The 26,474-nt window shown below is 39.4% G+C and overlaps 3 protein-coding genes across 5 annotated transcripts in view; all 3 read right to left on the bottom strand.

Moving 5' to 3' along the window:
• LOC307173721 (ERC protein 2) overlaps positions 1–19,262 on the bottom strand; it is a 46,029-nt gene extending 26,767 nt beyond the window's left edge. For 2 of the 3 annotated variants that reach the window (XM_079897080.1, XM_079897082.1), the window contains exons 1-7: positions 15,196–15,719; positions 9,259–9,303; positions 6,490–6,642; positions 5,429–5,596; positions 3,613–3,780; positions 803–940; positions 462–548 (exon numbers count right to left, since the gene is read on the bottom strand). In XM_079897080.1, the coding sequence (XP_079753206.1) occupies positions 462–548; positions 803–940; positions 3,613–3,780; positions 5,429–5,596; positions 6,490–6,642; positions 9,259–9,303; positions 15,196–15,309 (873 nt within the window). In that variant the 5' untranslated portion in view covers positions 15,310–15,719. Of the gene's footprint in view, positions 1–461; positions 549–802; positions 941–3,612; positions 3,781–5,428; positions 5,597–6,489; positions 6,643–9,258; positions 9,304–15,195; positions 15,720–19,238 lie in introns of those variants that run through there. The other variant, XM_079897081.1, reaches the window with a different exon arrangement.
• Positions 19,263–19,713: 451 nt separating this feature from the next.
• Positions 19,714–25,649, bottom strand: tlr9 (toll-like receptor 9). Its single transcript, XM_079897978.1, has 2 exons — positions 25,358–25,649; positions 19,714–23,898 (listed from the first exon to the last, which is right to left on the bottom strand). Exon 2 carries the CDS (start codon positions 23,893–23,895, stop codon positions 20,719–20,721), a length of 3,177 nt encoding a protein of 1,058 aa, XP_079754104.1. The 5' UTR covers positions 23,896–23,898; positions 25,358–25,649; the 3' UTR covers positions 19,714–20,718.
• Positions 25,650–26,321: 672 nt separating this feature from the next.
• The window catches only part of LOC307173720 (acylamino-acid-releasing enzyme-like), a 39,361-nt gene continuing 39,208 nt past the window's right edge, over positions 26,322–26,474 (bottom strand). The window contains exon 23 of the mRNA XM_079897079.1: positions 26,322–26,436. Coding sequence (XP_079753205.1) covers positions 26,331–26,436 — 106 coding nt within the window. The 3' untranslated portion in view covers positions 26,322–26,330. The remainder of the gene's footprint in view (positions 26,437–26,474) is intronic.

Genomic DNA, 26,474 nt, shown 5'->3' with positions numbered 1-26,474 from the left:
CGTGAGCCAAAAGAGTCATCACTGACTTAAAGCAACTATATGCAGATTTATTTTACCTTGAAATGTCTATTTCAGGATCATTCTGATGATACACTGACTCCTAATAAGGAGAATAGCTTGAATGTCTCTCACTCCTTTCCTTTTTTACTTCTCTAGGTTTCATTTACAGGGTTTCTGATTATGTTCACCTGTGTCTTGTTTAGTTGTATTTCTAGCCCTGTATTTCAGTGCCTCTCTCTCTACACGACCAAAAACATTACAACCTGAGCCATCGTGCGATTTAACTGGATTGCAGGTTTTTGGACTGAAGTTCGGAGAGCAAAACTGATGCAACTCTTTAGTCTCATCTCATTATCAATTCCAACCAAGACCCGAACAACATGTTTGCTGTGTGTCCAACGCAGACATTCAGAAATCTGCAAATAAAGCTGCGGTTTCCTCTGATATTTCTCCTCACGTACCTCTTTGTCCGAGAGACGCTCTTGTAGGGAGGCGAGTTTGCTTTTCAGTTCCTTATTTTCATTCTTATGCATTTCTGCCTCTTCGATCTGTCACAGAAGATAAAGCAGTGGTTAGTCATTTGCATACAGTAAATATTGTTTTGTTTTTTGGGTCCACTTCTAGAACAAAGATGGAGCTTGAGTGCAGGGCAAATTTCTCTGGGCAGAGGTGTCCAACCCGTCTCCTGGAGAGACAAACTTTAGCTCCAGCTTAATTAAACTCTACTGGAACAGATAATCAGTGTCTTCAGGATCTTCAGGTAAGTGTGTAAGTGTGTGTGTTTGGAGCAGAACACGAGCACCGTCTCCGAGAGCGCCTCCTCCAGTGTGATGAGAGCGGTGTCCGTGTTGCTGGAGTCGTTCTGCAGAGACGTCATTCTGTTCCCCAGACTCTCCAGCTGTTTCTCCCGGTCCTTCAACTGCTCCTGCAGGTTCTCCGACTGAGAGACACAGGCACAGGTAATCACTGTTAGCACTTCATTAGCCAAGTCATTCTGAGGATAAATACTTCACAGAAAACTTGCATGGGCCGAATTTAAAGAATTCTTCTACTAATAATAATGCATGTCCAGGAATTGGTTACATCACTTCAGCTACGACTTCAGCAAATAAAAATACGGCTTCAAAAAACTGATTTATAATCAATTTATTAACTTTTGAGCATAGACCTGAAAATGAAATTGAAGTAATTAAATTACACTGGTAAATCTTGAATGCTTTAGAGGACAGACTTCAGTTTGGTCTCTTTTCAAAGACGACACTTGGCAGATTATTGCTGAAGTGAAAAAGTAAAAAAAAAGTGAACTTAAAAAAGTTACAGAAGTTTACAAAAAATGCACAAAAATACTATTTGAAATTTCAGTAAGATTGTGTTCGGCTGCAGTACCAAATGCTTCCACTAGATGAAATACGTCTCCCGTTTATTTCCAATGCGCTCATTTTTGACCGCGAGGAGCACAAGTGTGACTCTTTTTTTTTCAGGACCATTTAACCTGTTTAAATCATGTCCATTACATATATATTTTGTGTGTGTTCATGCACAACAAAAGCCTTCTCAAACCACCTGTTTTTCTCGATTAAAGCACTCTGCTTAACCTAGAACAACAACCTTGGTATGTGCTTTGAATATGATTGATATATGTGTGACCTTCGTCAGCTTGCTTTGATTTTTTTATTTTACATTTCAGAAAAGTAATATTAGGTGTGGGATCTTTTGAATTTGGATTAAACTAAACTTAATTTGCTGTGCTTATCCAGTTGATTTGTGCAATGTATTTGAATTGACAAAATAAGCACAAACTTATCTCAACTAATTTATTTGAGTTAGTAAAACTCAAAAAAGCCCATGCAAAAAATAAAATAATGAGTTGATATTTGATTTGCAGTGGATTGGGAGATAAAGAGTGAAAGAGGTGCTCTTGCTTAGAAAGCGTTTCTCTAACACCATGCCCTGATAAGTTTACAGCTCTGTGTATCGTGTATTCAGATTAACTTCAAGTTTCTGATCTATGTGTGTCCATTGCAAACTGTCTCGAGGCAAGATATGCTCCAGATTTCCATGTGAATTTGGTTGTAATTGAGAGCATCTGTGGGACTGTGAGAGAATCACTACACTGGTGTGTGTTTAAACAAGACTCTCTCTGTGGGGCTCTTAACTCAGAACATTTGTGTTCTAAATTGAGAGAGTTTGGCTCCAATTACATATGCAGATACACCACTGAAACAGCCACAGGAGTCCAGATTATGACCGGTCTAAGCCGCCTCAATTTGTATCACATCCTCACAGGTCACATTCAGAAGTTTGAAGCATTATTGATATTGAAATGTAGATTTAGTCTTCATACTTGCTGTCAGAAATGTCACAGTATCATATCTGTGACAGATCTTCTTGTCACCAACATGAATGAGGTGAATATTTGGTGGACATGTCTGTGCAGGATTGTCAATTCAGCTCATTCATCAACAGTTTGTCAGCCGTTGTGGGCGTGGTCTGTGCTAAGAGGGAAGAGTTTGTCAGCAGTTGTGGGAGGGGTCTGTGCTAATAGGGAGGAGTTTGTCAGCAGTTGTGGGAGGGGTCTGTGCTAATAGGGAGGAGTTTGTCAGCAGTTGTGGGCGTGGTCTGTGCTAATAGGGAGGAGTTTCTCAGCAGTTGTGGGCGTGGTCTGTGCTAAGAGGAAGGAGTTTGTCAGCAGTTGTGGGCGGGGTCTGTGCTAAGAGGAAGGAGTTTGTCAGCAGTTGTGGGCGGGGTCTGTGCTAAGAGGAAGGAGTTTGTCAGCAGTTGTGGGAGGGGTCTGTGCTAATAGGGAGGAGTTTGTCAGCAGTTGTGGGCGTGGTCTGTGCTAAGAGGAAGGAGTTTGTCAGCAGTTGTGGGCGGGGTCTGTGCTAATAGGGAGGAGTTTGTCAGCAGTTGTGGGAGGGGTCTGTGCTAATAGGGAGGAGTTTGTCAGCAGTTGTGGGCGGGGTCTGTGCTAAGAGGAAGGAGTTTGTCAGCAGTTGTGGGCAGGGTCTGTGCTAATAGGGAGGAGTTTGTCAGCAGTTGTGGGCGTGGTCTGTGCTAAGAGGAAGGAGTTTGTCAGCAGTTGTGGGCGGGGTCTGTGCTAAGAGGAAGGAGTTTGTCAGCAGTTGTGGGCAGGGTCTGTGCTAATAGGGAGGAGTTTGTCAGCAGTTGTGGGCGTGGTCTGTGCTAAGAGGAAGGAGTTTGTCAGCAGTTGTGGGCGGGGTCTGTGCTAAGAGGAAGGAGTTTGTCAGCAGTTGTGGGAGGGGTCTGTGCTAATAGGGAGGAGTTTGTCAGCAGTTGTGGGCGGGGTCTGTACTAATAGGGAGGAGTTTGTCAGCAGTTGTGGGCTGGGTCTGTGCTAATAGGGAGGAGTTTGTCAGCAGTTGTGGGCGGGGTCTGTGCTAATTGCAAACTGCAAACATCTTATTTTGAGATACTGCTGATGATTTATGGGGATTAAAAAAAAGAGGAGAGGGTGGAAACATTTGCCAACAGCTGTATAGTATGTGGCTTTCACACACTTTGGTTCCTGTCTTGGTACAGTACTGTTGAATGAAGCATCAGTATGTAAAACTGCTGATCATCTGAATTGCTTTTCAAACATGCCTTGTGTACCTTTTTCTGCAGGATGTGGATCTTCTTCTCCTTGACCTCCAGCATGTCCTTCAGGTCACATATCTCACTGTTCAGAGTTCCCTTCTCTTCTATGAGGTCCTGGATCTGTTTGCTCTTTCTGTTGATGAACGACTCTCTCTCCTCCAGACGCGCACGCAGAGCGTCCACCTTCAGAGACAAAGGCAATCCTCAAACATGGCTTTCGTCTGTGGGCTTTAGCTGCTTCTTTATTTGTCACTATTTTATAAATGTCCACTGGAAATCATGGGCAGTGAAAGATGTGCAAGTGGACAGAAACACAAAACTAACCAGATTCAAACCCAAATCTCCCACATCAGCACAACATTGGGTTACACTTCATTTTGATAGTCCACTTTAGACATTCTACTGACTATAAGTAACTTTTCAACTACATGTCAACTAACTCTCATTAGTGTATTAGTAGACTGTAGTAGACTGTTAGGTTAGGGTTAGGTGTTAGGGTTCGGGTTCGGGTTAGTAGAATAAGGTGACTTGTAGTTGTAAAGTTACTTATAGTCAGTAGAATATCTAAAGTGGACTATCGAAATAAAGTGGTTTCAGAAGCAGACAGGCTACTGATACTCTAATGAGAGTTATTTGACATGTAGCAGCAAAGTTACTTATAGTCAGTAGAATGTCTAAAGTGGACTATCGAAATAAAGTGTTACCCAACACTGGAGCAACACTAACCCTGCTCTTTTGAAAGTTAATACATCAACAACAATAACAACAAAATCACAGTCTAACTTTCTCGTTTCCAGTTCTGTGAAGCTTGTCAAATAAGAACAGTGATATAGCTATGTTATTCTCTATAATTTAAAGTGCCCTTATTATGTATTTTTTGGGATATTCGCTTTCATGCAGTGTGTAATAGAGCTGTCTGTGAATGTTAAAGGTCTGCAAAGATAAAAGAGCATGAAAATAAAGTTCTTGTCTCCTAAACGAAATAATCGATTCTGAACTGAAACGAGTCGTCAGTAATTCAGTCTCTCTTCCTGCTGAACCTGCGGAGGTTTGTTACTAATTAGCATAATGCCCGCCTCTGGTGTTGATTGGCTGAACAGCGTCTCTTAGCTCCGCCCTCAAACACTGTAGTTGTATCTGAGACTGGAAGAGTTTGGTTCATGTTGTTCAGATATGATAATGAGCGTTTGCTTTCTGACCAATCACAGCAGAGCATCTCTCAGAGAGGCGGGGTTTAGAGAGACTGAATCTTTGATGGAAGCGTTTCAGACACTGAGAGGAAAGAGCTGACGCTGCAGTGGAGATTATGAGGACATTACAGTGTTTTTGATCATGGATGAATGTGGATCTATTGTAGGAGACGCCAAAACAACATTAGCAGCCTTTATAATAATGGCACTTTAAGATGTTTCCTGGCTATTTTATAATCATAATAGACACCTGTTCAAGTCTGATAAAAATATGCAGGTTACAGCATTTCAGACTATTAAAAATGCAGTGCGATGTGAGAACCGAGGATCAGGTTACTCTTCACCTGAGAGGTTCACCGTTCCATTGTGAAAAACAAAACACACCAGAAAACACATATTTAGTGTCCAGTGAATAAATATTATATTTCATATGAGCTGTAGAAATGGCATGCAGCCAAAGCAGGGCAAGTTGAAGATTCTTAAATCAAAATAACAAGGTAACATCGCAGTGAAATGCGAAGTGTGTGAGGAGTGGTGTGTGAGGTGTGTGAGGAGTGTGAGGTGTGTGAGGTGTGGTGTGTGAGGTGCGTGTATTGTGTGAGGTGTGTGAGGTGTGTGTGAGGTGTGTGATTTGGCCTGACCTCGGTCTGAAGGACACAAGCTCTGTGTTCTTTGGCTGTCAGAGACTCCTTCAGGACCTCGATGTGCTGTCTGCAGTCTGCGTTCTGATTGGTCAGCGCGTCAAGCTTCGTTTGCAGAGTCGCCGAATCAGAATCTTTCTTTACTACTTCCTGTTTCAGCAGATCAATCTGAGACATTGAGACAGATAAACACAGACAACAGACAAGTGCAACAATTAGCAGAAAACAATATAGAATCACGAAAAACATTTAACAGTTAAACACAGGTCCGTAGTGGACAAACGTGTGTGTGTGTGTGTGTGTGTGTGTGTGTGTCAAAACACTGATTTGAAGCTCGGGAGCACAGACTTGAGTTTGGTTGCTCAAGTAAAAAAAGTTTAAAAAGTAAAAATAAATAAATAAATAAATAAGTTTTACAGCTCTATAATACGCAGAAGCAGAAAACAGGAATAAAGCGAGTGTTTGCTTTATTGGCCAAACCGGAGAAAATGGACCATCTGGTAAAAACATTATAAATGTTTAATTTTGAAGCCTTGCCACCAGAAGGAAAGCCTGTTCACACACACACTGCATCATGTCACAGTTAAACGCCCTGGGGTTAAAAATGGCCGTTTTAACGGGTTTCAATGGAGACATTTTTGTCCTAAAGTTCCCGAGTGGAACTATGTTGTGTTTCTAGTGCAAAATAGATTTATTAAAGGAAATGAGGGTGAAATAGTAAAATTCCAATAAAGATACACACCTGTGCCAAACTGTACGCAGTCGGCATTAACACAGGCAAAGTGATCAAAACACTAATCTGAAAAATACACAAATGTCCATAAGGACATTATTACAGTGTGTGTGTGTGTGTGTGTGTGTGTGTGTGTGTCTCCATCTGTGTGTGTGTGTGTGTGTGTGTGTGTGTGTGTGTGTGTGTCCATCAGTGTGTGTGTGTGTGTGTGTGTGTGTGTGTGTGTGTGTGTGTGTCCATCAGTGTGTGTGTGTGTGTGTGTGTGTGTGTGTGTGTGTGTGTGTGTGTGTGTCCATCAGTGTGTGTGTGTGTGTGTGTGTGTTCTCACCTTGCTCTTCATGAACTTGGACTGGTTCTTGTACACCTCCACGTGTTTGAACTCCTCTCGGCCGTCTGTGTGTAGAAGCCCGTTTGTCTTCATGGTCTGGATCTCGTCCTCCAGGTCTCGAATGTTCCTCTCCAGTGACGCCAGTTTGGTGTCCTGTGTGTGTGTGTGTGTGTGTGTGTGTGTGTGTGTGTGTGTGTGTGTGTGTGTGTGTGTGATTGGGGGGGGGGGGACATGTGATGTGACGGAGGAAGAAGGTCAAACTGATTTTTGGAAACTGCCATAAATCACTTACCAAACACACCTGACATACACTCACCTAAAGGATTATTAGGAACACCATACTAATACTGTGTTTGACCCCCTTTCGCCTTCAGAACTGCCTTAATTCTATGTGGCATTGATTCAACAAGGTGCTGAAAGCATTCTTTAGAAATGTTGGCCCATATTGATAGGATAGCATCTTGCAGTTGGTGGAGATTTGTGGGATGCACATCCAGGGCACGAAGCTCCCGTTCCACCACATCCCAAAGATGCTCTATTGGGTTGAGATCTGGTGACTGTGGGGGCCATTTTAGTACAGTGAACTCATTGTCATGTTCAAGAAACCAATTTGAAATGATTCGAGCTTTGTGACATGGTGCATTATCCTGCTGGAAGTAACCATCAGAGGATGGGTACATGGTGGTCATAAAGGGATGGACATGGTCAGAAACAATGCTCAGGTAGGCCGTGGCATTTAAACGATGCCCAATTGGCACTAAGGGGCCTAAAGTGTGCCAAGAAAACATCCCCCACACCATTACACCACCACCACCAGCCTGCACAGTGGTAACAAGGCATGATGGATCCATGTTCTCATTCTGTTTACGCCAAATTCTGACTCTACCATCTGAATGTCTCAACAGAAATCGAGACTCATCAGACCAGGCAACATTTTTCCAGTCTTCAACTGTCCAATTTTGGTGAGCTTGTGCAAATTGTAGCCTCTTTTTCCTATTTGTAGTGGAGATGAGTGGTACCCGGTGGGGTCTTCTGCTGTTGTAGCCCATCCGCCTCAAGGTTGTGCGTGTTGTGGCTTCACAAATGCTTTGCTGCATACCTCGGTTGTAACGAGTGGTTATTTCAGTCAAAGTTGCTCTTCTATCAGCTTGAATCAGTTGGCCCATTCTCCTCTGACCTCTAGCATCAACAAGGCATTTTCGCCCACAGGACTGCCGCATACTGGATGCTTTTCCCTTTTCACACCATTCTTTGTAAACCCTAGAAATGGTTGTGTGTGAAAATCCCAGTAACTGAGCAGATTGTGAAATACTCAGACCGGCCCGTCTGGCACCAACAACCATGCCACGCTCAAAATTGCTTAAATCACCTTTCTTTCCCATTCTGACATTCAGTTTGGAGTTCAGGAGATTGGCTTGACCAGGACCACACCCCTAAATGCATTGAAGCAACTGCCATGTGATTGGTTGATTAGATAATTGCATTAATGAGAAATTGAACAGGTGTTCCTAATAATCCTTTAGGTGAGTGTAGTTGTAATTAATGAACACACCAAAGCCGTTACAATAATAGAAATTGGTTGCTCTTTTGATGCTTACATGGACACCTGCTATGCTTCAAAACTGTTGAAATATCAACCATGGTACAAAGTTTTCAATAACTTTGGCTACTCCTGTAAAGTTATTGCCCTCATCTTTGGTAGTTTAGGCCAGAGGTGGACAAAGTACACAACTTCCTTACTTGAGTGAAAGTACAGACACTACTGGTCAAATATAATATTACAAGTAAAAGTTGTAAAGACTGATTTTTACTTTAGTAAAAGTACAGAAGTACTCGTTTTTAAAAGTACTTAAGTATCAAAAGTAAAAAGTAAATGTCAATGCATTGTTTTATTAATGTTGCATTGTTGTGTGTAATACTTACAGTACCGTATGCCTCTGAATCTATGCCTGTCTACACTCATATCAGTATCACATTTATTTCTAGAACACAGTTCCAGTGGGATTGAATGTGAGATTGAATAAGTCCCTCAATAACGTCCACAATGGTTTCCGACACCCAAATGGATGATCCCTCAAATACTGCCCTATTTAAAGTTTTTTGGCTTTTAGTATGAATATGTTAGCCTTACTGTTATCTATAAGCTAGTGCGCTCCAAAACAAGGACAAAATTCACATTAGAAGAGCAAACCCAACGCTGAAAATGAAAATCAGGTTGATGTCAGAATCCAACATCAGATTGACATTAATCTCCAATGTTTGACAGACGTTCCAACCAAAATCCAATGTCGGATGTTGACGTCAATATGACGTCGGGTTTCTGACGTCAACCCGACTTTCATTTCCAACCAAAATGCAACCCCTGACTAACGTTACTACTTTCTACTCGAGGACCTTGACACAAATGTAGTGGAGTAAAAGTATGATATTTGTCTTTCAGATGTAGTGAAGTTAAAGTAAAACGTTTCCAGAGAAAATAATACTCAAGTAAAGTACAGATACTCAAAAACTATACTTAAGTACAGTACTCAAGTAAATGTACTTTGTTACTGTCCACCTCTGCGTATCAGCAGTAATCGGTGGCCTCTACATATGGAGGCGCAGGCGCCACCTTTACCCTTAATGTGCATAATGGACTGAGATATTGGCTGCTGTTGTACACCTTTCTGTTAAATTTGGATTATGCCATTATATATAATATATTATATATAAATTATATATAAATAAAGAATTTAAATGTGTGTGTGTGTGTGTGTGTGTTTACTGTACCTTCCATATGAAATCAGGCTCATAACAGAAAGCTGGCGATGTTCTCTGAAACACACGACATTCACATCAGAACACACTTTAATAAGAATGCGTATAAAGTAACATTATCATAAAGATGCTTCACACACACACACACACACACACACACACACACGCACACACACGCACGCGCACGCACACACACACACACAGACACACACACACAGACACACACACACACACACACACACGCACGCACACACACACACGCACACACACACACTCTCACACACACACACACACACACACACACACACACACACACACACACACACACACACACACACACACACTGATTGATGATGAATATCGCTGTAGTTTTGCTGCTGTTTCATCAGTTTGTTCTTCTTGTGTTCATGTTAGATTGTGTGTGAAGGGCTGCAGATGTCGGCGATCTGACTGGATGTCTTGATGATGTATTGCCCCAAAGTTCTGTTTCATTTTATGTTTTAAATATGTTATTGTTTATGGTGTAAAGAGATGAATCCCTCTCCTGTATTCCAGTTCATTAAGTGGTCATGGAATTCCATGTTTTCCAAAGGGATTCACTTCACTCGTGTTTGTCAGTCAGTGTTTGCGGCGCCCTCTGCTGGTCACTGCCAGTCCTGCACTGATCCAGGGTCTGTTCTTATCATCATTAAGTGTTGAATTATTCAGTGTGGTCTGGAGATTGTGTGTTTTTAAGATTTGGTGTGTATAAATTCATTCCTCGCAAGTAAAGAGTCACTGGACCTCTCTCTCCCTCTCTCTCTCTCTCTCTCTCTCTCTCTCTCTCTCTATCTCTCTCTCTCCCTCTCTCTCCCTCTCTCTCTCCCCCCCCCCTCCCCCTCCCCCCCTCCCCCCCTCCCCCCCTCTCTCTCTCCCTCTCTCTCTCTCTCTCTCTCACTCACACACATTTTAGTAATCATCATAAATGAGGTATCATTCGAAAGGTCTCTCACACAATATCTGTTGTATTAATTACTGAGATGTTTCTAAGTAAAGCATATCTTTAAAAGTGTGGTTTAATTCAGTGTTATATTTGAGTGAAATGTATTGCAAAGGAATCTTCAACTAAATAGATATTTTACTCAACCTTTACTAGCCAAGTTAAAATTACTCATTTTCTTTATTACTTTTACTTAACTTAGTTAAGTAGAGTTTACTTAATTCCACATGTGAGATTTACTTTAAAGAAACTTGCCAAAGAAAAATTAAGTAAATTTTACTTTAAGAATTACTGTTCTAACATTACTACATTTTTAATGATCAAAAATACAGTAAAACAGTGAAATATGATTCCAATGTAAATCATCTGTTTTCTAATATGATGATTTGATGCTCAAGAAACACTTATGATTATTATCAGTATAAAATAAAATAAATACTAAATCAATGGAGTGCCTGTCAGCCGGTGGTTGTTCTTGGTAAAGCGCTCAACAAAATCTCACACAAAACTACATTTTTGCAATAGCAACTTCAAAATTGGAACACAACTTGGTTAGATACGCCTTTAGTTGAGCAATTTTAGAGTCCAAATTAGTTTGTAAAATATATAGAATATAAATGTTTAGTTCACTACATCTGCTTTAGAGTAAACTTTTAAATTTTTATTTTTTTATTGCTTTCGCTTCAGCAATAATCTGCCGAGTGTCTTAAAGGGATATATCATAAAATCTGAGTTTCTCCGTGTGTCAGTGCTGTAATCCGGTGCTTCTACCAACTCAGAAAACATGAATAGTGAAACCCAGTAACTGTGTTCTGGTGAGCCTTTCTCTGCAAGCATGTTATAAAATAAGCCGATCAGATTTTGCTCTCCTCCTGACGTATGAAGAGGATCTTATTATAATATTCCCGGCCCTTAATCTGCACGTTTACACACACCAGCCGACATTTGGTTCCACACGCGCCAACAGAGACCAGTTCTAACGCACTGATGAAGATCCAGCAGAGCCTGAAGCTGTTCTGTGGTTGAGCACAGACGAGCACTGAACACTATTGACCAGAACATGTCACCGCTGTCTTATAAAGACCTCAGGAACTGTGGACACTTGTGGAGAAGTGAAACATGATGATGAGATGATCAGTGTAACTCCACAACAACTACAGAAATGTCTCCACTAACATTCAGAAGCTCTTCCTGAGTCTCTCCGTAAGGCTGCACTCGCTACTGGTTATACTGGGATTCTGGATGAGTGAGATTGGCCTGTTCTGTTATTGCCGGAGTTTCTGAAGCTCGAGTGAAGACTCCGCCCTCTTCTGAACGGAGGCGGAGCTAAAGCTCATTTGCATTTAAAGGGACACACACACAAAAGGCACGATTTTGCTCACACCCAAAAAGGGGCAAATTTGACAAGCTATAATAAATGATCTGGGCCCGTATTCATAAAGAATCTTAATGCAAAGAGTAGCTCCTAGTGACAAAATTCTAAGAAAATTCTTAAAAATGTGGGCGTTTACTCTTAAAATTAAAGAAAAAGTCCTAGTAAAGAAAAAAGTAATTCAGAAAGCATCTTAACCCTTAAAAGAGGTCTTAAGGTCAAAATTATTAGGAGCACGGACGAGGACTTTTAAGAGGCTTAAGAGTTTCTTTAGCAGAGGAGAAAATGGCAGAAAGAAGAAGAAGGAGAAGAAATGTGTTGCAGACGATGGATAACAGTGAGTTAATAAGACACTATAGATTAGATCGTGCAGGGATCATGTTTGTGACAGATCTTTTTAGAGACACGCTAATATCTCCAACACAGCGCAGAAATGCCATAGCGCCAGAAATGAAAGTAATCACTACATTACGATATTTGGCAACTGGGAAAATTCCATGTTTGATACATTAAAACCAACATTCAAACCACCACTTAAATAGACATGCCAGCAATCAGTGTAACTGGAAAGAGTGGAACAATTTTTATCATTATAAGCAATCAAATACCTTATAGGAAATTAACAGTATGGTAAATAAAAAAAGGATTTATATACACATATATAATGTGTGTGTGTGTGAGAGAACGATCAAATAGGAAAAATTACGCATGTAAGTTCAAAGTGAAGGCTTAGAATAGAGACCCTATACTTAAAATCACTTTTTTTTTTCCTTCTTGGACAACCAACCAATCACAGTCGTCAAAAGATTGTGTCATACATAGCAACGGGGTCAACCCCGCCTCCTCACTAAGATAAAAGTTTTTGTCTTTTCCTTGCTCAGAGTTGCTCTCAGATCGGTCCCGAATCGCTCTTAAGCTAAGACTCCTACGTAAAAGTTTTTAAGCTAAATTAAGAGTTTTCTGAGAGGATTCTTAGATTCTTTATGAATACGGGCCCAGGTATTTTGAGCTGAAACTTCACACACACACTCTGGGGACACCAGAGATGTATAATACATCTTGTGAAAAGGGGCAGAATATGTCACCTTTAAAACGGGTCTGAATTCATGAATTACAACCATTTAAGTTTGGATTAATCACAGGTTATGATATATCGTGTACAAAGACATGCATTACACACACTGGTTAAAGCATGAACAGCAGAGGTGACTCCAGATTCAGTCATTTGATGCATGTTATATATGTGTGTTTGTGTGTGTGTGTGTGTGTGTGTGTGTGTGTGTGTGTGTGTATGTGTGTTAAAGACCTGGGCCCGTATTCATAAAGATTCTAAGAATCCTCTCAGAAAACTCTTAATTTAGCTTAAAAACTTTTACGTAGGAGTCTTAGCTTAAGAGCAATTCGGGACTGATCTGAGAGCAACTCTGAGTAAGGAAAAGACAAAAACTTTTATCTTAGTGAGGAGGCGGGGTTGACCCCGTTGCTATGTATGACACAATCTTTTGAAGACTGTGATTGGTTGGTTGTCCAAGAAGGGGAAAAAAGTGATTTTAAGTATAGGGTCTATTCTAAGCCTTCACTTTGAAATTACATGCGTAATTTTTCCTATTTGACCGTTCTCACACACACACATTATATATATAAATCCTTATTTTATTAACCATGCTGTTGATTTCCTATAAGGTATTTGCTTGGCTTAGAATGATAAAAATTGTTCCACTCTTTCTAATTACACTGATTGTTGGCATGTCTATTTAAATGGTGGTTTGAATGTTGGTTTTAATGTATCAAACATGGAATTTTCCGAGTTGCCAAATATCGTAATGTAGTGATTACTTTCATTTCTGGCGCTATGGCATTTCTGCGCTGTGTTGGAGATATTAGCGTGTCTCTAAAAAGATCTGTCACAAACATGATCCCTGCATGATCTAATTTAAAGCGTCTTATTAACTCACTGTCATCCATTGTCTGCAACACATTTCTTCTCCTTCTTCTTCTTTCTGCCATTTTCTCCTCTGCTAAAGAAACTCTTAAGCCTCCTAAAAGTCCTCGTCCGTGCTCCTAACAATTTTGACCTTAAGACCTCTTTTAAGGGTTAAGATGCTTTCTGAATTACTTTTTTCTTTACTAGGATTTTTTCTTTAAATTTAAGAGTAAACGCCCACATTTCTAAGAATTTTCTTAGAATTTTGTCACTAGGAGCTACTCTTTGCATTAAGATTCTTTATGAATACGGGCCCTGGGGCCGTATTCGCAAAGCATTTTATCTTACCACTAGGAGTACTCCTAAATCGCACTAAAAGATTTTAGCTAGGAGTTTTCTCTTAAAAGTTATTCACAACGCCTTTCAGACCTAAAGAAAAATGACAACTCCTAAACTAAGAGTGAGTCTTCGTTGCTATGGATGACGTCATTACTCATGCACGAGCTTGACTGAAGTGACCACCTTGATTGGCTGATGATTGTAACGCGGGAATGATTCCAAACCCCTCCCCTACGATGATGAGTGACAGGTGACAGGTCTGAGAATGCGTGCGCTGCACAAGCAGTGCGAAGGACGGAAGATGATGAATAACTGAATAAATAGCCTAAATGAATAAAGAGTAAGGCAAAACAAATAGCCTAGTAGCCTAATGAAACATATGGATTGATGCAATATCTTTGCAACATTATTGAATTAATCTGTCACTATATGCCTCTGCCTACGTTTGCAAAGAGAAGAACATTTTAATTTGATTCACAATGAAACGTTACAATTAGTTTACATGCAATGAGTAGCCTAGTTTTGGTTGTTGTTGTTGGTGGCGTTATTGCATCCCTAGTTATGCCTAAAATGCAGAATTGTCCCTCGCGATTGGAAGCTCCTGTAGCGCCGCACACGCGTTTCAGAACATCGCAGCGTGAAATGCCACAAAAAGCGGTTTGACACGCCCATTATTTTTAGGAGTTGCTCCTAAATTCGCCAGTTAGGAGCTACTTTTAGCCTTAAAATTCTTTGTGAATACGGCCCCTGACCTTCACTGTCAATCATACAGTGCTATGCATAAGTTTAGACACCCATGCTAAAGTTGACTAAAAAGAGGAATAAAAAAAAATCATCTTTTGGAAATTGAACTTAATGCCTTAATTAAAAAATTAGGAAAAATCCAACCTTTAAGGACACCAATTTTCTTTGTGAATGAATAATGTATCGTAAATAAATAAATGTTCTTCCTTAAAATACAGGGTGCATAAGTCTGGACACCCCTATGTTAAATTCCCATAGAGGCAGGCAGATTTTTATTTTTAAAGGCCAGTTACTTCATGGATCCAGGATACTATGCATCCTGATAAAGTTCCCTTGGCCTTAGGAATTAAAATAGCCGTACATCATCACATAGCCTTCACCATACCTAGAGATTGGCATGGAGTAGCCTACTTTCCATAAGATCATCTCTCAATGCAAATCAAACCAGCTATTAGGCTAACTGAAATAAAACCATGCCAATCTCTAGGTATGGTGAAGGCTATGTGATGATGTGGGGCTATTTTAATTCCAAACTGTGTGTGTGTGTGTGTGTGTGTGTGTGTGTGTGTGTGTGTGTGTTAGAGAGCTGACCTTGACGCTGATGACGGTGTTCAGGACTTTGGTCTGCGTGGCTTCGGTCAGGGGGTTTCTGCGGTGTAACTCCTGCGGGGGAACTCGATAGAAACAGGGGTGCCGGCTGGTCATTCTCAGCTTCTCTCGTCGGTCGGTGTCTTCAACACTGAACTGAAGACCGGTCCTCTTCAGCTCACTGTAACCAGCTGATAAACTCTTACTTCAACCAGCTGATAAACTCTTACTTTAGGGATGTTTCGATCGCTAGGCTACGTGTGTGTTTGCTCTTCATTTCTTCCACACATGTCATCGCTGAGCAACTGTGCAACAGGTCTCGCTCTCATCTATTATTCACTTCATTTTCTTTTCCTTTTTATCTCTGGCTTCCTTCCCTCTCAAATGTGATCCGGCTGTTTAAACGCTCTCAGGCGGACCTCATCAATAATTCAGCTCGGGTTCGGGTGTGTAGAGTATGTTGACATGTACTTGCCGAGTTAGTAGAAGTAGAAGTCAGCTGTTCAATGCCTCAACCTCACGCTTTTAGACTTTCTCAGTGTGTGTAAACCTTCTTCGGGTTCAGAGTATTTATTTGTTCCCACATTAATATCACACATTTCTAGTTCAATCATGTGGTTTTGCTTCATTAATACAGTGTTTACTTTTTTCTGATAAAAGTATAGAATAGAATAGAATAGAATAGAATAGAATAGAATAGTTCTAATAGAGGCTCATTGTAACGCAGTGTGACAACATGCCCCGCCTGCACAACTGTGTGTTCTGCTGGTTAGACCAGCATTAAAGAAGTATCTCAACTGTTAAATAACAGATAGAAGATTAAAATAATATCAGATTTTTTTATTTATTTAAATAAACAGAAAAAACAAACAGAGATTAAACATTTACTTCAGTAAGAAATGTACTTTTGCTATGGTTAAATAAATGTTCAGGTTAAATAAATAAAACTGGCCAATGCATGTAAAAAACAACAAGCAAGCCTTAAGACACTCCTCTAATGCAAGAATTATTAAATATTGATGGAAAACACCTTTTACTTTCTTTTTGCTTCAGAAAAATAGAATCATTACCAATTCCCTTTTTTGGCAAAATTATGTATCTTGCAATAATTACACACTATTCTACTGTTTCTACTTATTCATAATAATAATAATAATAATAACAATAATAATATATATCCCATATTAAACAGCAATGAACCTTTATATTGTGTAAATATTATTGCAGTAATAGTGTCAAACTTGAAGTAAAGATGTAATCGGATTCAAGAAAGGAGCTACACTAATAATAGTTATTATTAATTGGCTATGGCTGTGAAATGATATAAATACTCTTGGTCAGACAGTAAGTCTCAAGACTCCAGCGTGTTATTTCCAGACGTGCGCTCCAGTTTGTGTCGGTCTTTAAGGCCTTCATGTTATTAGACAGAAGTAACTCAGACTCGGTTTTATCTTCCACATGAGTTTGAACACCATGTTTCACTGACACGTTTAACCCTTAAACAGGCAAATGATTCAGTGGAAAATGATAAGCAAAAAATCATTTCATGTAATTTTTTAGATCATCTGGAATTAAGTAAAACATATCCAAAAGAATTTTTAAAATATTTTATATATTTTGAATTTTATGAGTTGTGACTGTTTTGAAATCGGACCTTGCATTACCATAAAAATGGTACTTTAACCCCTTAAAAAAAATGAAAGTATGAAAAAGTTATGGAAGTTTAAATTTACAGTAAATCAAATATACTGTACTTAATATTCTTTTATATAAAATATATATTTTACAAAATATTTTTTACGCTAAAATTAATATAAAATCAAAGCCATATATCTAACCAAGTTGTGTTCCAAATTTGAAGTTGATATCACAAAACTTGAAGTTCCCATGAGATTTTGTTTAGGCGTAATACCAGAAATAGCCACCGGGTGACATACATTCCAGTGAATTTAATTGTATGCATTCTGGCGTAACAAATTAATACATTTCTGTCTAAATATCACTTCTGTCACAAAATATCGAACCTTGAGACTCAGACCTTTCTGACAATGTTTTGTCAAGATTAGAAAAGGTTTTGATCATAAATTATGAAACATGATTACGGTTTTCACAGGATGAATTCTGAGATCGTAAGCTTTCAAATGATACCTAACTTATGATAACTACTAAAATATGTGATGTAATAAAAAAGGCGATACAAAAGATAATATTATATTTTAGAGGATAATATATATTATACTTTTTAGAGGATAATATTATTTAATAATTTTTATTGACAAATACTAGATTGTTTTTTTTATGAACTTTTAGCATGAAAACCAAAGTCGACTTTTTGTGACAAACGCCAGAACTCCTGTTATGATGAAGATTTTTTGAGGTGCACTCTTGTCATAAATCCATCTATTACTGTTCCTACATAATTTGTAACAAAAAACAGTGCTAGAATATCTATTTAGGAGTCTTAGACCTTTCCAACTATATATCGTTTGTCATGATTAGATTAGGATTTAATTCTAATATAGTGAATTAAAAACTCAAAATACAAAGATGGTCAAAATGAATCCCTTTTTTATACCCTAAACAGGCGACGTGACTCAGGAGTCACATATATTTCAAAACGTGCTAAATAACAACATGAACATGACTTAATTTTCTTCTTCAGCACCTTAAGACAATGTTCACAATTAATGTTAGCAGTATTATTATTATTTTTACAGAAGAAAAGTAAGTTTAATATATATTTACTTTCCTCAAAATCTGAATGTCCTGCACCACCGGGAGCCATGCTGGATTTAGGTCAGGCTGACTAATTTATCACGAAAAACCTGAAGCAAATCATGTGACCAGCGTACTCGAGACAGACCAGGCTGTGATAAATGATAAAAGGATCTGATGAAAATATCGTTCTTATGCCCCAAAAAAGACAATAAAAACTATGTGACTCCCAGGTCACGTTGCCTGTTTTAGGGTTAAATTACTTAATAGCTTATCTTGTCACAATCTTACAATATAATAAATGTGCAAAAACATATCCAGTCGTGTTTTATAATGAATGTTTAGAGGCGTTCTTATGAGTGAGACGTGTTGCTGAGCTCCAGAAACCGCAGGGCTATTTTAGACTAAACTGCATGAAACTGGAAGTGTGTAAACGCCTGAGGCTCAGAGGAGCGTCTGCTGCGGTCCCACAGGTGCAGCGGGTCTGCTGCGGTCCCACAGGTGCAGCGGTTCCTCGTGAGCGACACTTTCACTCGCCTCGCACTTCACGCTTCTCTTACACAGATGTTTAGATGGTAATAGTCTTTCATATTTATGTCTTAAAGTGAATGAAAATGCTAAATGAAGAGTCAGTGGCACCTATGAGTGAACCTCCCTACACTAGATTCAATCTGCAGAAAACAACATATTAATAAATAGTTTAATCTCCATGAGTCATAAGTTTCTGTATGCTTATGTATTATGTTTGAATTCTTGGTTCAGTTTTTAAGTTGTAGACCTTAAAGCTACACAAAGCTACACAACTTTTTAAGTTGATTCTTAGCAAAAAACACTTTGTTCTATCAAAAGTATATGTGCTCATTCATGTGTAATTACTTCCACCAACTAATAAAGTATTCTCGTAAGCGTAAAATCTGCCATTTATAATACGAGAGAGTCGCTCGAATGGCGGCAGCCATCTTGAAAATACATTCGCCACATTTACACTCAGTGACACCGTGACGAATGCGAGGGGGAGATTACTCGCGACTGCCGGCAGATTTGAAAGATTGCTGAAGATGGAGGATCACGCCTATTCTCGAGGACATGTGACCGAGTCGCCAAGGAAGCGAAAGAGAATTAAAACGTCAACGCGACAGGCAAATCAGCAAGACCAAAGTCAATACTGGAGTAACTTTTCCCAGATGGAAAGAGCTCATGAGGAGAAAAGATTTTAAAACGGACGCCGAAGTTGCCTGCTTTCTTCTCGACAGGTAATCCAGCCTATTTGTGTAAATTCAAAGTTTTATAGTTACTTTTCCTCGCGTCAGTGGTGAAGAAGTATTGTTTACCTAAATCTGTGCTGTGACGGATCACAGGTGATGAATAGTTTTAAAGGCGCAATTTTTGCGAAGTCGAACTGGAAGCCATGTTAATCTTGGAATAATACGGCCACCGTAGGATTTAAAACGCCCTCGGAATTGAAAGGAACAGAAACTAATATTCACTGGGTAGTCATATACAATTTCACCGCTAGATGGGGGAAAATATCACAGTGTAGCTTTAACTGTATTCAATACAAATTATGAAAAATATATTTTTAAATCTCTATAAACAGGATTGCAACTAGTTTGTTATTATTTAAAATATTATTATTATTATTTTAAATGTTTGTTTTATTTGTGTTTTCCTGAAGCTCATACATAATCATCCGTTCGATTCCCAGAGAAATGTACATTCCTGAACTGATAAACATTTTCCTGAACAAGGTAGTGGAGAAACAGACATAAAAAACAAAACTTTTTTTATTTTTATTTTAGTCCAGCTGTGGTTAACCATGAAACTGCAGGTCAAATTGACCCACGAACATCCAAATCGTCAGAAATTTTGTACACACAAAAGAGTCAAAACTTTACAGGCATGTCCATATGACCATAAATGAGAAAGTTACAAAATTTAAATTATATATATATATATCCTTGGTTAACAAGTATTTTTAACCAGTCAAACTGATCCGCAACATAATAAAAAGGGTTAAATATGGTTAAATTTTTTTTTGTCTTTCAGCTGTTTCTATTTTATGATGGAAGGTGTTTAGATTCATGTATTTCTGACATTTTAGATTATTTTCAATGCTATATATGTGTTGTGAAGCTCAAAAAACACATTTTTAAAATGTAAAATATATTTAGTTTCAACATTCATATACCAAAATATACTTCAAAATGTATTTCAAACTCTTACATTAGCCTACATTTAGGCTAAACACAAATGTGGATAGAGTAGCGTACTAGAGATCAAAACTACATTTTGCATTCAACATTTAAAGTCCCCCTGTGGTGAAAGTCCAGCTTTTAATATTGTTTATGTGTCTATGATGTGTTTTTAATATTCTTTAAGACAAATCATGTGTAAGTTCATAAGTCGACAGCATTGCTGAGTATTTCCTCCTTAAAACTGCAGTGAACCAAAGACAGTCTACCTTGTAACCAATCAGATCAACGTGTGCTCGTCAACCAGTGGATCTCTGAGCTGAGTGAGTGAGTGGAGGCGGGGCTCATTTGCATATTCATAGAACCACGCATACTAAATGAGGCAAGGGTGTCGAGTTATTTTAAGGTACATTCAAGATATTTTAAGGTACGCTGATTTATTTATTTTTTTTCCAAGAAAAAAATGTTTAAATGTAATTTTGATGAGTTTTAAGGGATAAAGTTATTGACTACAGGGGGGCTTTAAAATGTTACATTCTGATCAGCCACAATCCCTGACCAAAAATCAACTAAACAACAGGACTACCTAAAACATATTCTCAATACACTTTAGCCTTTTTTAGAAGAAGCCCTCCGTGACTTTTTTGTTGTAGGCTTTGACATTGTCAGAAACGAGAGCGACACGCAAGTCATTCCAGAAGAGCGGCTGCACTCGTGGGTTCTTGGGCCACGACAGGACTGACTTCTTACAGAGCCGTTTCCTCATCTGAAGGTATTTGAACTTGGGGAAGACAACGTCCAGCAAAACAAGAACGGCAACATCCACTTTCTCATCTAGAAGCCGCTGCTGAACCAGAAGAAAGGCTTGTCGGACAATCCCACTAGCGTGAGTGTAGCCACTGGGGCTGGTCAATACGAACACCGTCTTTCTGCTGCTGTAAACCGCCTGGTGGAGATTCTCTATGCAAGATACTCCAGGCAACCAGTCGCGCTCCTCTAGGCAGAGCCGAAAGCGCCATCTCCCCCTCCTCTCCAATCGCGCAATCATCTCCTTGTAGATCCAATCTCTGATAGCCTTGTTACTCGTATCAAAGACCACAAACGCATCGTACTGGCTATCGGTCGTGTTCCCGTTGGCTGGAGTGTGTCCCTTGTGTCCAGTCCATAAAATCTGGATGCAATACCACAGATCCCAACCGTAGAGATGCTTTAACAGGGGAATGCTGGTCGCGGCCAATGTCAACAATAAAGTGCAGAGTAAAGCGAATCCCCCAAATATCTCCTGGCACGAGCGAAGGTCAACCGAGAGGACGTTCACGCCGGCCAACGACTCTGGGTAAGCACAGTGAACCTGTGTGGTGAGGTGTGGGATATCCAGTTCAGTTTCTCTGAGAAATTTGGCAAAGCCGGCGATAACGCAACTACAAATGAAAGGATTGGCGTGCAGGACAAGTTTGCAGGAGGACAAATTATTATTCCCCCCAGCAGGACAGAAAGTATTACCTTTATGAAACGACAAGGGAAGAGCATATGCGTCAAGGATCTTCAGCTGGTTGTGGTTGAGCATTAGGTGTTTAAGGTGCACTGCCTGACTTAGGAAAACCCTTGGGATTGCAACTAGCCGATTGTGGCTTAAGTCCAGGCTTACGAGACGGAGCTCAAAATGGAGGTTAGGTAAGAATGAAAGCATGTTTGAGCTGAGGTTCAGAAAACAGAGCTGTTTGAGAACCGAGACGTTTCCCCAGGGAAAGTAACTCAGCATGTTGGAGTCGACTCTGAGCACCTGGAGGCTCGACGGCAGGTTCACCATCACCTCCGGGGGGAATGATTTAAGATGGTTTTCAGAAATGTCTAAGTGCGTAAGGTTAGTGAGACCTTGGAAGAAATGCACGTATTGGTTACGCCTCGAGTCCCACATTATATCCAAACGATTTCCCGAGAACACAAAATACTTCAGGGAAGTACTATTAAGAACGTTAGAGATTCGTAAACCGATGTGATTGTTCGCTAGACTCAGCACTTTAAGAGACGACAAGTGTGAAAGGAACGTGAAGCGATGTCCCATTCCCTTCATAACAAAGTGGAATTCGTTGTTGCTGAGATCAAGAGCTTTCAGAGTCCCACTAACCTCTCGAAACGCCTTTTCAGAGTACAGGTCGATGCGGTTGTGCGCCATATTAAGGAAAGCTAGTTTGCTTAGACTTGAGAACTGCCGGCCGTTTAAAGATTGGCTGATGTAGTTGTAGGACAGATCTATGCATACCACATTTTCCATGCCGCTAAAAGTGCTTGCATTCAGCCATGGGATGTTGTTTTGAGACAGGTCAAAAGACAGGCTTTTAGAGCAGATTTGCTTTTTGAAATGCCACATGGAGTAGTAAAAAGGACAGGGATCTCCATCAGAGCCCTGCTTAGAGTTCAGCTCTGGGACGTCTTGGGTTTGCAAGTTGTAACGTTCACGGTCGTGACGTTTATCAAGGGTTTGGAAAGTCGATGTGGCTTCAGAATTGCAGGTTGAGTAGCATGGACTGAAAGCAATCATGTTTTGGGAAAGGCCCACCCTTCTTAACGCACTCATCTTGCTAATCGAATCAATGCTAATGGAGCAAATGAAGTTCATGCGCAGCTCCAGGTACTCAAGTCTGGGGAGTTTGATCAGATGTGCGAGGCTGTGGTTCGACAGATCTTTGAAGAATAATCCACTCAGGTACAACTCTCTTAGAGCCGTCATCTTCTCTATGGCCGGTGACAAAACTAACTCAGAGAAGGTGTTCAGAGGTTCATAGTTGTAAAGCAGACTGAGCGACACAACATGCTGGAGCTCTTCATAAAAGGTGCCATTTTGTATGGCATAGGCTAGAAAGTTGTCCGACAGATCCAGATCTCGGAGATGGCGTAGCTGCATGAAAAGATGCCGGGGAAGTGTGCGAAGAGAGTTTCCTCGCAGGCTTAGGCTGATCAGAGAGCCGTTCTGTTGTAGAAAAGCATCCGGATGCAGACGCAGGGATTGGTTGTTCGGGCATGGGAAGCAGGGTTCGGAAGCATGGTCACATCTTTGGCAGTTCCACCCCAGGTTAAGATGTCGTAGTCGTGTAAGATTGCCAAACGACTCTTTGTGAATGCGTTCAATCTTGTTCTCTCCCAAATCTAGGCTTTCCAGTGAATGTGGGAGATGTTGGGGAACAGCGGTCACATTGTTGTAACTAAGGGTAAGGTTCAAAAGCTCAGGAAGATCTTGAAACACACGTGGGGCGATAAAGTAAGACTGATGACACGGGTTGGCGTAGAAACAGTTCTTGCTGAGCAGTAGTTGTTTTAGCAGAGGTGTACCGAGAGGTTTGACGATATGAAAGATGTTGTTAAATTCCAGTCCCAAGACCAAAAGCTGCTTTGGCAGAGGAGGAATGCTCTTCAGGCTATTCCCCGCTAACTGGAGGGAAGTCAGGTTTCTAAGTCCGACAAATGCTTCCGGATCAACATTCAGGCTGCATGAAGGCCACCTCTGCTCTTCGAGAGGATCTGGTACACAGTTCCACATCAAGCTGAGATGCTTGAGATTGGGTAAACCAGCAAATGCATCTCCTTTAATGTAGTGTATATGGTTTAGATTTAGGTTGAGTGATACAGCAGAGAGCGATATGAACTTGGGGATTTTACCGAGACGTCTGTGCTGGCAGTCGATGTTTATTTGTCCGTCCTTGGAAGTGTGACTTTCACATGGATAGAATTCAGGATGCATAGTTGCAAAAAGATGAAACTGATTGAGTATGAGAATCAGATACGCCAGTCCAAACATGGCCTAGACACACGAGAACAACAATATTAGTTAAAAACGGCAATGAAAGATTTACTATGCTATATTCACTAGAACTAGGGAGTGCATTACTTATTTGTCACACTTTATAATAGCTGCACGCTATTAATCATTAGTTATGCATTATTAAACAGTTAATTCGTAATTTATAAAGCATTAATAGACATTAATAAGCAGTTTATAAATACAGTTATGTTCTTGATTTATAAGCATATCTATAATGTGTTTAATAATTGTATTTTCATACTTTATTAATGATCAATTTATCATTTCTAAATGAAGTATTGCATTATTTACAAACTGGTTATTTAGGAGTTGTTGTCAGTGGTTCATAAGATCACTTAGAAAGTGTAAGTAAATGATTAATAAACTGTTTAAATACATATTATTATTCAGACATAGTAATAGTTACTTAGTGTGTTAATAAATGCTTTATTAACATGTATTTCTACTGTAATTCAGGGAGTTATAAAGCATTTAGTAGTGGTCGGTGAACTATGTTTGTGAGCTCATCTAAAGTGAGGACTAGTTATGCCTTGTAAATCATTTATAAAGGAGATTTAAAGGCTGTTAATATTTCTATGTTCTGTATCACTGTGTGTGTTTGTTTCCTTTTTCTGTTTAGAAGATCAGTGAGCCTTTAAATCTCCTTTATAAATGCTTTACACAGCATAACTACATACTACATTTACTTACACTTTCTAAGTGATCTTATTAATCAATGACAATGCCTAGTTTGTAAATAATGGTAAATAATGCTATTCTTCATTTAGAAATGATAAACTGATCATTAATAAATTATGAAAATACAATTATTAAACATTATAGATATGCTTATAAATAAGAATAAAGCATTTGTAGTTGTATTTATAAACTGCTTATTAATGACTATCAGTGCTTTATAAATGATGAATTAACTGTTTAGTAATGCTTAACTACTGATTAATAGCGTGCAGTTATTATAAAAAGTTACCGTTACAGTTACTATGTAAAGTAAAAATGGTAATAAAAGCATATGCACATTCAAGTATTTGATTTTTTTCCCCAAGTATTTAAAATTCAGGATGCATAGTTGCAAAAAGATGAAACTGATTCAGTATGAGAACCAGATACGCCTGTCCAAACATGGCCTAGACACACGAGAACAATATTAGAAGAAAAAAGGCAATGCAAGATAAGCTGCATTTACTTTTTATTATGCTATATTCACTAGAACTACGAAGTGCATTACTTATTTGTTACTTATAGCCTACTATGTAAAGTAAAAAGATAATAAAAGCATATGCACATTCAAATATTTGATTGCAAATAAACTAAATTACAATATTTATTCACTGTACTATGTAGGATTTACTTGACAGAGTATTGAATATGTCGTGCTGTAAATTATTTGCTTGCCTTCTCCATCATGTGGAATATATTTAAAACACAGAAAATCACTTACCAAAGGTTTGCAATCCAGATCTCACAACTCCACAACACCGTTTATCAATTACACTCACAAGGGGAAGCAAAGAAATCTTGGTCTGAGTATTTCTATTAAAGTGTTCACCTTTTCATGGAAGTGAAAGAAAATTCTGCAGTAACTGAAAGTCAATCACACACACTCTCTCTCACACACACACGCGCAGTCGGGGAACAGATGTTCAGAAGTGGTGAGGCATGTGATGCAAGAAGGAATAATATTAGTTATTCTTGGTTTAAAAATAGTTACTGAAATTAAGAGAGAGATTTCATAACACATGAAAGCCTGAATCAGGGAGTACTGGGCTGTACATTGCCCACAATATTTCTCTCTTGCACTAAACCTGATCCCCCCCCCCCCCCCCCCCTTATTGCATGATCACAGCTCTATACAGATATTAATGGCGCACACATACCATACTTTAAAACAGGATAATATAATGTGAAAAGAGACCAGCTCCCTGTGGTTATATGTGAGTGCGTAGTGGAAAAAGTTTAAAATCAGCCTTACAGAAATTAATTCAGTACATTTTATTGAAAAGAATGCAGCAAGTTGTTTAGTACATCTCCCAGAAAGAAACCATATTACAAAAGAAGTGAAACAATGAACCGGTCAGCAGCTCGGCACAAATATAATGAGCCAATAACTGAAAACTAAAACCATTTTCGAAAGCAAGTAAGATTTGTAGTATTTTTCATATGTTTAGTGTAAATTAGATTGAATTATTTAAAACACAATTATTTATGTCACCGTATCATTTCCACTTCTTCAAATATCACACAATATGCCAGTGAACCTCGTCAAGTGCTTCAGTATTTTGATTGAGTTCGGAATCAATTCAAGGAAAAAAGCACCAAAATAAAGCCTCAGTTTGGCAGTGCAGCTGTTATCAATGACAGAGATGGTGAAATCATACGTAGAGCTGATTATGGTTCATGTGGAGGAAGTGACATCACAGAGAAAGGTGCTGGATGACCCAGAGAGCGGCGTTTACGAACCCATCTGATTCTGCGTCGACTTTGGACAGCGCGTGATTATTGCCTGGGTACCACAGCAATCTGTGGACACACCACCGTCAAGTCAAGCCTCCCTCATT

Source organism: Squalius cephalus (assembly GCF_949319135.1).
Source record: "Squalius cephalus genome assembly, chromosome: 16".
NCBI classification, from domain to species: Eukaryota; Metazoa; Chordata; class Actinopteri; order Cypriniformes; family Leuciscidae; genus Squalius; species Squalius cephalus.
The sequence above is the reverse complement of the archived record's forward strand: the minus strand, read 5'-3'. Positions and strand labels throughout refer to the sequence as shown.

What these genes read in the sequence shown, in the direction of transcription:
- tlr9 (XM_079897978.1), bottom strand. Translation starts at nt 23,895, where the DNA reads ATGTTTGGACTGGCGTATCTGATTCTCATACTCAATCAGTTTCATCTT.